At 45.0% G+C, this 14,124-nt stretch overlaps 1 protein-coding gene across 3 annotated transcripts in view; it reads right to left on the reverse strand.

Annotated features, from left to right (window-relative positions):
- The window catches only part of Fam13c (family with sequence similarity 13 member C), a 113,949-nt gene that overhangs the window by 20,842 nt on the left and 78,983 nt on the right, over positions 1-14,124 (reverse strand). For all 3 annotated transcript variants that reach the window (XM_032889152.1, XM_032889151.1, XM_032889150.1), the window contains 2 exons: positions 2,972-3,182; positions 1,648-1,786 (listed from right to left, as the gene is read on the reverse strand). In XM_032889152.1, coding sequence (XP_032745043.1) covers positions 1,648-1,786; positions 2,972-3,182 — 350 coding nt within the window. The remainder of the gene's footprint in view (positions 1-1,647; positions 1,787-2,971; positions 3,183-14,124) is intronic.

Genomic DNA, 14,124 nt, shown 5'->3' on the forward strand with positions numbered 1-14,124 from the left:
TCGGTGGATCGGGGCTTATTTATCTGAGGATAAAGACCGAGACGGTAGGCAGAGGCAACCCTGCTGCATGAACAGAGAGTAGTCATGACTGCTCAGTGGAAGCCATGCAGCATCCTGGTTCAGACAGCCGTAAAAGTCAGTCTGATGGCGCCCTTCCTATAAAACTAGATACCCCTCCCTAAACACTCTCTCTCTTCAAAGCCATAGCCACGCAGGACAGGAAGGGAAGAACAGACCACTACCCACTCATCGCTCTGCTGCAAAACTTACCACACGCTCACAGACACCTTCCGATTGCCTATGTACTGAGTGCCTAGGGAGCCTTTCAATATTTCAAGATGTTTGCGAGATTGCTCCCTGCTCTGTTTTATTCTAATAACAAGCTGTTCTGGGCTGTCTGCCAGAGACCCACACTGTCTTTATGCAACTCCCTGTGAACTTGAATTTTTTTCCTACTCTTTGGTCACCAAGAAAACAAACATAGGCTTCTTTGGTCGAACAGACACTTATCTGCGATTCTGTGGTTTCATATGTGAGGGAAGATAAAACCATGCTGGTAACCCTGCTGGCCCCACAGAAGGACTGGGGTCTGCTGGAAAAGATGGTTCTGTTTGGTTTTAGTGAGTGGCCTCGGCAGGTACCACCTGAGAGGTCACCACTCACCCACCATGAAGTCCCTTCATGGCAAAAAAAACAAAAAAAACAAAAACAAAAACAAAAACAAAACAAAACAACAATAACAACAACAACAAAAAACCCAACATACAGAACCCAAAATTCTCCATCACTATATTCTTCAGTTACGAGGAAGAACATGTTTTGGGTCCCAAAGTTCTTATCAGCACAGAGGTGAAGGAAGTTCAACAGAAAGCTCTCCAAATTTTCGATCTAGAAAACCTAGTGTCCAAGTTAGTTGACTCTGTTGGTCTTCCTGCGGAGTCCCTGTCCCCGTGGAGTCCCTTAATCCTCCCCCCAACTCTTCCACAAGATTCCATCTACTGTGGGGTCTCTGCATCTCTTTCCATTGGCTGCTGGGTGGAGCATCTCAGAGGGCAGTTATGCTAAGCTCCTGTCCTGCATGTCCTTTGGAATCTGTTGTCTGCCTGTGGATCCTGTTCCCCTAACTGGGTTGCCTCATCTGGCCTCAGTGGGAGAGGATGTGCATAGTCCTGCAGTGACTTGATGTGCCAGGGGCAGGGGGTGGGGTCTAAGTGGGGAGAGTAGTGAATGGGTGATACCCAGATGGGAGCTCCTCTTCTCAAAGAAGGGAGGATGGGGGGGATGGGAAAAGGATCTATGTGAGGGGGGTATTGGGGTGTAAAGTCAATTAATTAATTAACTAATTAATTAGTTAAAGAAAACATAGTGTCAATAAGGATGCTCAGAAAGACCAGGGAAATAAGAGCTAGAGCGAGTGGGAAGTCTCCTAACAGAGGTTAGCTGCCAGCAGGTGAGAGCAGGACAGACTCGCCATCGGACTCAGTTAAGCTCAGCTCTTGGTGTGAGGTATGGGTGATCAGTGGATACAGAGCTGTCCTCCAGCGAGGAAGGGAGCAGCCACAACCAAGGGATGGAGACCCAAGAAAAACCCGCATGCTTCCCAGACACAATCTGGGCCGCCTTCCCGTTAAACCCTGGGGTACTTACGCGATATTTCTTTTCTTGTTCAAATTTCTCCTCAAACTTCCGAATCTTCCTCTTGAGGCTTTGGATGTGCTTAGTGAGCTGTGTAATGGTCTGGGGCTCCTTGCCATCCCCACCACCGCATCGGGAAGAGCTTCGTGGCCTGCCATGGTTATATAGACAGACAAAGAGTTTCAGAAAGGGTCTCAGTGAGCATGGCTGCCTGACCTCTGAACCCTGGGAGATCACAGAATTCCAGGCGGCAGCTCCTTACGAGACTAGTGTACCAAGTCATCCCTTGGGATGACCTCTGACCTTGTGACATGCAATATGGGCTGATGATCTTGTTGGGGACTCTTTTGTATACAAACGTCAAAATATCAGCACAAGAGATACATATTTCAAAGCGGAGTGAGGCGGACCTGGGACTCAGAACAGAGGCCTTGCTGAGGTGCGCCCTTCAACAGGTTATGCAAGCTACACCTAATGGCATTTTCAAAGCAAGCCTTAAATGGGTAGTTAACTATTCTGACATAAGGAAACCCTTTCAAATATGTCAGAAGGAGTGGCTCTCTCTCCAGACAATATTTCCACAGTCTCAACATGACCCACAAATTTCCATGCGACTGCAGTGACTCACTCTGCCCGCCCTGTTCATCATCCATGATCCCTGGATAAACTCAAGAATGGCAGTTAAGCCGTGAGAGAGGCGCTAGGGGCATGGAAAGAGAGCAGGCTTCGGCCAAGGGCATCTTCCTTTTTACTACGCGTCAAAAGTATTTGCGCAAAGCTAGAGTGGACCACAACACAGATCCCAGAACTGACCCCAAGCAGACGGGGGCAGGGGAACACTTCTGGCACACAAGGGGATGCTGCTCAATGACCGATGTGGAGGTCACGTCTGGCACGGACAGAGGGAGACTGCTATGCTAGCTGCCCGTTGACTCTGGGGAGGACCATGGTTATTTCGGGATACTACTTTTCTGGAACCTAACAAGTTGCTGAAGGGGAAACTTGCTAATGTATATTTCCCTCTACTGTTGGGCCTGGGAAACACACTGAGCTAATTAAGAATGACACTTTAGATGTGTGCAAAGACACACGCTTCTTCACTCTTTCCGAAGCACCCAACATGTCTTTTGATCCTTGTGGCCGTCTCTCTCTGAGACCCCCACACCTCGGTAAAAGAACGGTATTGCCAACGGGAGTGAGAGAGAAGCCTTGCTTTATCACGGTCTGACGGAGTAACCCATGGGCACGTCTGCCCTATTTCAGAGCTGAATTTCACTGTAATGCTATGAAGGTCTTTGGGGGAAACTACAGGAAACGAAGGCGTAGGCTTCCTTACATCATAAACTGCTGGCTGCTGGGTGGGGATGGAGCTGACTCGGGGTCCAGGTTGAACCTCTGACTTTGGCTAAAGATGGAGCATCGTGGCGACAGCAAGGGATTGTCGCCATCTGTGATGTGATAGAGCAGCCTGCTGGTCCCTGCAGACTGGAGGTCATCTGGCGTACCGTCGGTGTCGCCCTGTGCATCCTTATGAGCTGGCACGGGGTCTGGGGAAACGAGATGAGAGATCCAGGCTTAGAAGTGACAGAGAGCTCTTCTGCCGTGTTCCTAAATAAGATGGTAGCGTCAGTGGTAACGGCTTGTTTCTGTCATGGATCATAACATCAGTGGCTTGTTTCTGTCACGTCTCCCTTCTGGAGAGATGAAAAGCTTTCAAAACACTGTCATGTTTGTTCTCGCACAACCTGAATGGAAAATATTACAGAGCCACCAACAAAGGTGTTGGAAGACAAGTCCAGAAGGAGTTGTCCTGGCCAGCACAGCACAAGGATCTCACTGGATGTTATCTGAGCGAGTCGGAGGGTACGCGGAGAGAAGCTAAGAGCGAATCAGAGCTTGGGTACCAGATACAGGCTGTGAGGAAAAAGGGGGTTAACAGAACTATCTGCCAGGAAAGGAGTAGAGGGAGGAGGTAGGAAGAGAGGAAGAAGAGGGAGGAGGAGTCAGTCTCCAGCTCGAGGCCATTTCAGCATGCACAGTGCGCAGAGCGTGCCCGGCAGAAAGCACAAAGTTCACAGCACGGGAGTGATACTCCAGGCCAGGGAGAAGATGGCTGCCTCAGTGGGCAAAGGTCAAGGCTGAGGGAGCTGAGTTCAACCGCTGGGACCCACATGGCTGGAGAAGGAAACCAAATCCAAATCAAAGTCATTCTCACATGTGTCCTGACATCATGCGTGCAAGCACACATACATACAAGTACATGTAATAAAACCCTAAAACAAGAAGGAAGAAAAGAGAAGAAAAAAGAAAGGAGGGAGAGATGGATGTATAGATAGATAGATAGATAGATAGATAGATGCATACATGTGTACGTATGTACATACATACATGCATACATACATGCATACATTCATAGGAGAAACCAAAGAGATTACACAGTAACTCCAATATACAGAGTTAGGAATGGCTGTTCTGCTTTTCAAAATATTACATAACTCTGTGCTTTGGACAAAATCAAAATGAAAGCAAAGCCTGCTGCAGGGTCTCCCCCCCGCAGGCCAGCTCTGGGCCTGATTCTCGGTGTGACCTCCTCCCTGTCCCTCCTAATTTAGGTCCTTAGTGCCCATCAGGGCCAGTCCGGATTCCCCTGTGCTAAGGGGAAGATGAGAGGTAGGCATGCTCCCAGAGGATCCCTGAGACACTCGAGGCTAGTCTCGAGCTCACAGATCTATCACCCCCCTTTGCCTCTCAAATTCCGGGACTAAAAATGTGTGCCACTACACCCGGCCCAGATTTTTTTCTTAATTAAATCATTTGAGATGCAGATACACGGCTTTAATCCAGATCCTTGGAGGTAGGAAGACACACTTCTAATCTGGGGCACGCCTCCTGCTGACAGCCTTATCTAGGGGACATGGGAGAAGGAAGCTTGCTCTCTGGCTTCTGGCTCTCAATCTTGCTGGCAAGTTCACCCTTTCACTGCCGTTACAGTCTACTTCTTCAGGATTGTGGAGCACAATGAAAACCAGCTGAGACATCCAGCCTTGTGGACTGAAAGAACTATTGAATTCGTAGACCTTCAATTTGTAGACAAGCCTTTGTTGGAATATAGATAACCTGTAAACTGTCTTAATAAATCTCGTTTATATATGTGTGTGTATGTATATATAAATATATATGCATATACATATACATTTATGTTTATATATATGATCATATATAAAATATAGATATACAATATACATCTATGCATATTATATAATGCATGTACATTGTATAATATGTAATTGTGTATATTATATACTGTGCATATATATACATATAAAATATGTATATACATATGTGTATATATGTGTATATATAAACATATACACACATGCATAAGTGTATGATATACATATATATAATATAGTATACATATATGTATATGTATGTGTAGATGCGTATATGTATACATGTTTAGTGTATATGCGTATGTATATATGTATATAGAAATATATAGAATTATATATTAAATTATAGCATTATAGTATTATGTATTAAATATGTAATATACTATATATTATCTATGTGTGTATATATATATATATATATATATATAAGAGAGAGAGAGAGAATGTACACTAATCTATAGGTTCTGTTCCTCTAGAGGATGACTACGACTGGTAATTTCTTGTCCAAACATACCATTTGAATTGAGAACAAGTTTAATTAAATCAGTTGGCAAGTGTATTTGTGTATATACTTGTGTAGACAGATTCACTGAGCTCTCTGTTCAAAAGAGGCCAAGGCAGGACTCGAAGCCAGCGCTGCCATCTGGGAACAGAGTTTGCAGCCCCTTTCCAACCACCTGCAGCAGAGGGAGAAGCGTGTGGCCACCTAGAGCTTGGTGGCTCCTCCAGGATCCTGAGGACATGATCTTTGTTTCTTCCGAAGTAAGGGGCAGCTTGCCAGGGTCCACGGCATGATATGTTACGGTTTAGGGGAAGGGGATGGGGAGTCAAGAGCCTGGTAACTGTATGCTGGGCGGGGAGGGGCGGATTCAGCCAGTTTGCTGGCTTCCTTCTGTTTCCTTGTATCAAACACACGGGGCTGTGAGAAGACACAAGAGGAGATCTGCTCTACGGACAAGCAACACAGTACTCCACTTACAAATGGAGTACTCAGGCAAGCGCAAAAGACATTCTTATTTATAACTTCCAAAAATCCAGGTAACATACGTATCATAAATCATAGAAAAAGAAAACTCACAGTAATATAAAATTTGAGGCTGTTTTTTGGGTTTTTTTTTTTTAAGATTTATTATATATGAGTACACTGTAGCTGTCTTCAGACACACCAGAAGAGGGCATCGGATCTCATTACAGATGGTTGTGAGCCACCATGTGGTTGCTGGGATTTGAACTCAGGACCTCTGGAAGAGCAGTCAGTGCTCTAACCACTGAGCCATCTCTCCAGCCTGCAGCTGGGGTTCTTGAAAGGTGAAATGGAAAATATCTTAACCTGTCAAAACCCAGTCTGGGAATGAAGTGGTGGGAGAATTCTAAGTGCTTGCGAGAACCCTCCAAAGGGCAAAACGGGAGTCTAGTGACCTCGGTTTCTTCAAATCGCAGAATAGTTCTTGGGACATATTTTCGTGCTCGTCCTAGGTGTAGCGGGTAGGAGTGAGTTCACTTCAGATTGCTCGTTACCATTGGCTGCTGTTAGTCTATTAAATGCTTAAACTATCCTTTATATGCCTCCATGGAAAGACATGGTTTTGCCACAGTCCTCGTGACTGTGTACAACTTGAACTCATGAGAACTTCACTCCCGTGACCTCTCTTAACCCTCGGAGGGTAAACTGTCTGAGGCTATGAATAAAGTTGGCTGTTGCAAGAGACTTTAGTCCACCTCATTGATGGGCTCCATTCTTCCAGGTCCCGCGGCCTTTAGAGAGGTCATATTAAGGGCAACAGAGCAGAAACTGAGTATGAATACCAGGTCTTCCACTGGCTAAGGGGTATGAACCAAAATGAAGTTTTAATGGTGTGTGTGTGTGTGTGTGTGTGTGTGTGTGTGTGTGTGTGTGTGTGTGTGATGTGTGCTGGCATGTGTGTACACACACATGTATACCATGTGAGGCCCAGAAGATAACTTTCCCAAGTTGGCTCTCTCATCTCCTAAAATATGAATACTTGGGGTCAAACTTACACGGTCAAGCTTGGCAGCTTTTCCCCCACTGGCCACACAATGAAACTTTTAAAAACTCATTCTTTTTTTCATGGCTTGAGGATGAGAAAAATGAAACCTCCCTCACAAGGCTAAGCAAGGGTGACCTTAAATAAAGCCACATCCTCACACCCTCGCAGCATATCCGTGCCAATCATTTTTCGTACTATATGCGTTTATCTAGACGTGATTGCCGCGTAGTTTTTGAAATTTTCAGTCTAATCAAGAGAATTACGTGTAAGATGTTCATCTGATTGGCTACCCACACCTATTAAACTAATCAGCGTTAGACTAAATTCATCTTAAACTTCCCAGGGTTGGGCTGGGGATGAGTTCGGGGGCTGCACGCTTGTACTAAGCAAGCGGGAGGCCAGGAGCACAATCTTTAAAAATCTCTAAAAGGAAGACAAAGTTTGCCTGCTAATCCTTGGTGAGACACTAGGATAAGGCATATAAAGGCGCTCCCCTTGAGAACTATCATTTTAGTAACAATCACAAAATGAGGAAGATAAGGAATATTCCAAGAACCTCCTAGGTGCACCTACAGGGTACGCCATGAGGGCTGTCAGTCGATTTATGCCTCAACGTTTTGGACCTCCCCGTCAGTGCTTCTTTCCAAAGAGTATCAGCGGGCATTTGTGGAGTGACTCACAGTGTCCTGACACTTGCTCTGAGAGCTTTGCATCACGGTCATGTGAAGCTGCTTTTCTGTCCTGTCAGGAAGATGTAGAGCTAGGCTGACCCATTCTGGTGGCGGCGTGGGAGGAAAGAGGGGGACAGCTCTGACCAGTTCCTCAAGTGGAAGGTGACACATTTCTGTTGCTGGAAGCCAAAGCGTCCCTGGCAGCCCCACTCACTGAATAGTAGGGGACGCAAAGCCGAGGAATAATTACCTCCAGTATGTGGAGGCCAAGAGACCACTTCTGATCTGGCTGCAACTGCAGGCAGAAGCGGATGTTACGTTACAGTGACTCAGTCAGATTTAAAAATGGATCTTCCTAATACGGATTTTTCAAAAGCAGCTCAAACTTTCAATAAACCTCTGCAAGAGCTGGAGAGGGCTCGGCTGTGTAAACCAGAGGGTTGCAGACTCCTTGTTTGTACTCTGGGGTTTGCCATTGAGATAGGCCCGTAGGCAACTTTCAGATATATCCCAATGGCTACGGGAACCGTGGTGGTTTGGGGCGTGAAATGAGTCCAAAGCATGCCCGCGATCTTAGCAAGTTTCAAGCCTCAACATTCTGGCCCTGGTGGCCTCAGAGCAGACAGCATGGAGGGTGGTACGCACCCAAAGGGAAGGCTGTGGAAACAAGCTCAAATGTCACGGTGGGCTTCATCTGTCAACTTGCCGTGAACCTAGAGTCACCTGTGAAGAGGAGACGGAAATGACCTATGGCTCCTTCACCTTTGAGTCATTTTCTTCATTGCTAATAGATGGCAGAGGACTGCGTCCACCATCCCTAGATGGGTATGGCGGGCCTCTGAAAAGTAGCTGTGTGTGATGCACGGAAATAAAGTCAGAGAAGAGCACCTGAGAGCTAGGCTCCTCCTCCACACGCCTCTGCTTCCTCCCCAGGTTCCTGCCCTGGCTTCCTCATTTTATCATAGTGCCAGAAAGCAAACTAGGACAGCAACCAAAAATATCTGGTGGGTTCTGGTGGGTTGTAAGGATGTAATTTTTTTTTAAAGATTTATCTATTTATTTCATGTATGTGGGTACACTGTCGCTGTCTTCAGACACACCAGAAGAGAGCATCGGATCCCATTACAGATGGCTGTGAGCCACCATGTGGTTGCTGGGATTTGAACTCAGGACCTCTGGAAGAGTCAGTGCTCTTAACCGCTGAGCCATCTCTCCAAACCAGGGTGTAATATTTAAGCTTCTGAAGGAGCTAACAGGTTCGCAAGAAGGCAGGAAAGAGCATGAGGTCAACCTAGAGTCATGGCGATGTAGTGGCTGCTGGGGAAGCAGACGGACCGGCTTGGATAAGAGGTCAATCAGGGTGGAGGATAGTATCACCAGGCCAAGGTGGCCATGAGCATCGGGGCAAATGCAGGGGATTCTGGGTTGCGCTAGCAGCTTACATAACTATCTGGCAGTTAACAGTTATAGGAGTCATACTCACTTCCTTTCAAAAAGGAAGCTATAGAAACGACCTCAGACGAGGACACGGCCATCTATGAGTTTTGAAATGCTTCCTTTGGTTAAAAAAGGTGTCAGTGTAATAGTACGTACCCCCAACACTGCGAAGGTCATTTTCAAAGCACGGGAGAAAAATTAACTGGACTTGTAGGCAGAGCGCACGCTACGTCTATTACAGCAAATGCAGTTTGAGCTCTGAGAGTGGCGATTAATAATAATAATAACAATAATAATAATAATAATAATAATAATAATAATAATAATAATAATTATAACCTGCTCTACAGATTATTGTCTTTGTAGATACCCTCTGCCTAAGGAAGCTAGAACCGTGTCAATCACATTCGAGACTTCAGCAGAGATCTGCAAAACGATCTGCGAATGTTGTCCCCACCCCCTGAAAACATTAGACATTATGAGACAGTCGGTATTGAAAGCCATATGTAATCATCGTGAGCTGGAACTAATGGGATATACACTCTGAACTGGGCAAGACTGACCACCTGTTAAATACTGAGAGGTGGGCTATGGAGATGATGCGGAGAGCACGGGTACTTGCCCCCAAGTCTGCATCCAATCTTCAGGAAGAGCATTGAGAGAATCGACTCCCGAAAGGTTGCCCTCTGACCTCCATAGGTTCATAAAGATGTGTACTTGTACCCATATGCAAACACACAAATGCAAACCACACACACACACACACACACACACACACAAATTAAAATAATCTAAATTAAAACTTAAAGATAATAACAGCTCACAGTTCTTGAACAAACACCAGGATTGACATGGGCCGTGTTTCACAAATCTTATTCTGTGCAGTTTTACAACAAAACCAACAGTGCTTAGCAGCCTTGCTGCTATTTAGAGAAAAGAAAGCTGAGGTAGGGAAGATTAAATGGCCGATACAAAGTCACCAAGTTGGCTCATGAAAGCGTGCGCCGGGTTATTATTTCAGAACAAAGCTGAGTGTTGAATATAACATATTTAGCCTTTGAAGAGGATTATGGTCCACGTTTCATACCAAGGTCATTTAAAAATAAAACCAAATAACTGGGCCATGTTTTGTGATCAATGCAAACTCTCTTGACATATGTAGCAAAGGGCAAAGCTGAATTAATATCTTTTTGACAGACATGTCAGTCCCAATGCTTGCAAACAGATCCTATATTAATCTTTGTTTACAGTTCTAAAATGATAAGTATTAGTTTGTAGTTTTTTTAATATGTGTGGGTGTCTTACCTGCTATGCACTGCCTGCGTACCTAATGCCCAGGAAGTCTAGAGTCTACGGGATCCCCTAGAACTGGAACTACAGGCAGTCATGAGTCACCACGGAGGTGCGGGGAATCGAACCAGGGATCTGTGGAAGCGCAGCCAATGATCCATCTCTCCAGCCCCAGCTGGAGTAAAATACCAAACAGCCTCAGGTCAAGGTCTCAAACTGTGGGAGGCACCATGAGGGCAGATACTGGCAATGTGGACCAGTGGTGATGAAGCCAGTAGGACCTGCCCCATCTGCTCTCAGTATGTAACAAGCATGGAGTTATTAGCTCGACAGGCAACAGACTTGGAGTTCTTCAGAACACAGGGATATAACCGGAAAGTTGATACAATGATTCACAGTAGGGGTAGCTTGGGAGATAATCCTAAAGCCATTGTTATTTTGTTAAAATAAAAAGGAAATTTTTATGCCCATAGCTTGAAAGGCGATAAATTAGTTTTTGAACTGATACAATTATGGATTCCCATGGTGGTATGAGATTTGATGGACAGGGGTCCCCTGATCATTCACTGCCCCATGCCTGTGAATGAAAATATTTGATGACAACTAAACTATCTCTCCCCATATTCATGAATAATATTTTAATTCAGTCCAGTACTAATCAAATGGCACACATCAGAAAGTCACAAGAACCAGAGAAACTAAAATGACTGTGGGGACAATGAGCTAAAACAGACAAATTAACCACAAATCTGGGCCATAGAACTTCAGTGTAAGAACTGATTCAAGGGCTGGAGAGGTGGCTCAGTGGTTAAGAGCACTGACTGCTCTTCCAGAGGTCCTGAGTTCAATACCCAGCAACCACACAGTGGCCCCCAACCCTCTGTAATGGGATCTGATGCCCTCTTCTGGTGTGTCTGAGGACAGTGATAGTGCACACATATAAAATAAATAATAAATCATTTTTTTTAAAAAAAAAAAGCATAGATTCAAACAGTCATTTTCAAAACAAAGCAGTTATAGGAAGTGCACACAAGCTGCCAACTTAATTTCAAAATCTGAAAGATTTTAAAGAAGAAGACTAAGTTGAACTGGATAGTGGATACTTAGTGGGAAAAAACTGAGAAGTGCCCATCCCAACCCATCTCCTTTGTTCCCAATCACCGCCTACCCCTGCCTGTGACACCTTCAACAAGTTGCACTGACTCTCCAGAGTTATTTTCTCCTCTTTTTTTTTTTTTCTTTTCTATTTTTCGGAGCTGGGGACCGAACCCAGGACCTTGTGCTTGCTAGGCAAGCGCTCTACCACTGAGCTAAATCCCCAACCTCTATTTTCTCCTCTTTAATCTAGGGGTTGTGATGAAACCAGCCTGACTTGACTATTACGATAAGACAGAAATATCCATTCAACCATTGGAAGCAAGCCAAGAGATCACGGTTTGTTTATGTCAGTGTTCTGCACCAAATGCTACATTGTACACTTCCAAGCCCAAGTGTTACTGGCACTGGGAGCTGGAGGCCTTGGGTCAGGGAGGGCACAGCTTCAGTGCATTATAGAAAATGATTAGCATGAATCCCTGGCCTCCAGCTCGTAGTGCATATGCCTACCCTAGTGGTGACTATTAAATCTATATCCAATATCACCAAATGCACCCAACAGAAGCGACACAAAATGGAGCCCAGCTGAAGTCGACTGAGGATAATTACTGTCGGGCTACTTTGCACATCAGTAGCCATTTTGTGCTTCAAGCAGCAGGTGGTGTGTTCTGAGAAGATCAAAAAGTTCTAGCAAGGGCCTGCTGATGCGTTTCAGTGGTTAGGAGGCCTCGTGGTCCTTACAGAAGATCGGAGTTCAGTTCCCAGAACCCATGGGGCAGCTCACAACCTTGTGTTAACTCTACTTCCAGAGGATCCATGCACACATGGTGCTCATACATACATACATACATACATACAGGCAAAATGTATGCATGTACTACTGGCTGGAGGCCAGGGAGATATAGCATTTGGTGTAGACCACTAACATAAAAAATATACTTATTTAGAACATAAAAATATACTTATTTTATATGTAACAATAATAGATAGAGGGTTCAAGAAGGGTTTGCAAACATATAGACACAAAACCTATGCCGTTGTACACAGCCCCATAAGTAATGAAGCATGTAAGAGGTATTTGGGGACTCTGTGAGCTTCCGAGGTTGAAATGATATACAACAAAACCTTCATAGCCTATCTGAGGCTAGCCCACAGATAAATAAAGGATCCGGTTATATGAATGATGATATCCACTTATTGGTACACCTAGGATACTACCCTGTTCTCTATATCCAACTGTAAGCTATAGCTACAACAAGAACATATTTCATGATACCCTGACATGGTGCTGAGTTCAGGGAAGCTTGTCCAGCATCTAGCTTCATCCCTACCTTTTAACTTTGCACTCTGAGGTGAGCAACCACAACATCTAGAGATTCACTAGCATTTATTTCCAAGTAATCCGCAACTCTGGTCAAGTGCGGTGTCTTGAGGTAAGGATAAGAAGACAGCGCCCACTTTGACAGAGACTAAGACAAGACCTATCATTCTCGGGGAAACCTCTAAGAGAAAACAGATGGTCTACATCACTGTCTTACTCAAATCAAGATCTTAGAAAAAAAAGGAACTAACCAAACCAGGGCCTTGCACTTGCTAGGCAAGTGCTCTACCACTGAGCTAAATCCCCAACCCCAGGAACTGTGCGCTTCTAAATGAATGTTCGGAGTCGTGGGTGTTCAGCTACCTTTAAGGACAGTGCTGACTGTAACTTCTAACAGTCATCCTTGGAGAGACAGAACCAGGGCTACACTTGGCCGTAAGAAATGCCAAACTGTCTCTGTGCAGACTGCAAAGTGGAAAGCCATCATAGAGACAACCCTCAGGCCACTTTCCACCCAGTGACACCAGCATAGGCATTCACTGTGACCGGAAGGAAAATATTCACTTGAGCCCTAAATGCTGATCCAACTACTTGAGTTTTGACACTACCAAATGGATTTCTGTCTTAGTCAGTCTGCACTGCTATGACAAACTGCCAGATGCTAAGGGGCTAGTAAAGAAGGAAAGTTCCTTTCTCACAGTTCTGTAGGTAGGGAGTCAGAGTTCAAGGCACCGGCCATGTCTAAAGCCATTGAGAGGGCCCTCTTCCAGGCTATGATTAACTGACTCTTATTCTACCCTAAAACAGTAGAAAGCCAGTCAGCTAGATTTCTAGACTCTTCTGACAGGAGTCGCCCCATTCATAAGGGCAGCAGGGTCAACTAGAAGGCGACACAAAGACCCACACCCTGTCACTTTCTATCTTACACGATGTGTTTGACAAGTTACAGGCAGGATGACCTATGCGAGATCATATTTGGGACCGAGGACTCCTCAAGTATGTGAGAGATATTTTAGCCCCAAACCACAATTCTTCACAAGCAAGAACAGTTCATGGATCTCCCAATGCTCTCAAATTACCCATCACTTTGCTCCAAAGACCCCTGTATTCTTAAGATGTGTCTACCCCCCAATCCTTGTCCATGAGCCATCTCCCCTGCCTGTGACCTTGGTGCATGAGTACCTTTCCAATCTCAATGTTAATGTGTGAAGATCGATATGGCCTGGGTTGATTGATATGACCTAGTTGATTGATATGACCTAGATTGATTGATATGACCTAGTTGATTGGTCTGACCCTGAACTCTGAGTCTTAAGTATCCTGTAGTCCATTGATAACAACAGTAAAGCAAAGTCTGAAGCCTTGAAATCCTCTCTCCGAGACATTATCCTCTTGACTCGTGGGTCCTGTTGCTCAGGGTGTTTATAAAATATGCAGACTCTGGGACTGGTACCCAAAACTGTTTAAGGTAAAGAGTGAAAGCCTCCATGTGG

Source organism: Rattus rattus, chromosome 18 (assembly GCF_011064425.1).
Source record: "Rattus rattus isolate New Zealand chromosome 18, Rrattus_CSIRO_v1, whole genome shotgun sequence".
Classification (NCBI taxonomy): Eukaryota; Metazoa; Chordata; class Mammalia; order Rodentia; family Muridae; genus Rattus; species Rattus rattus.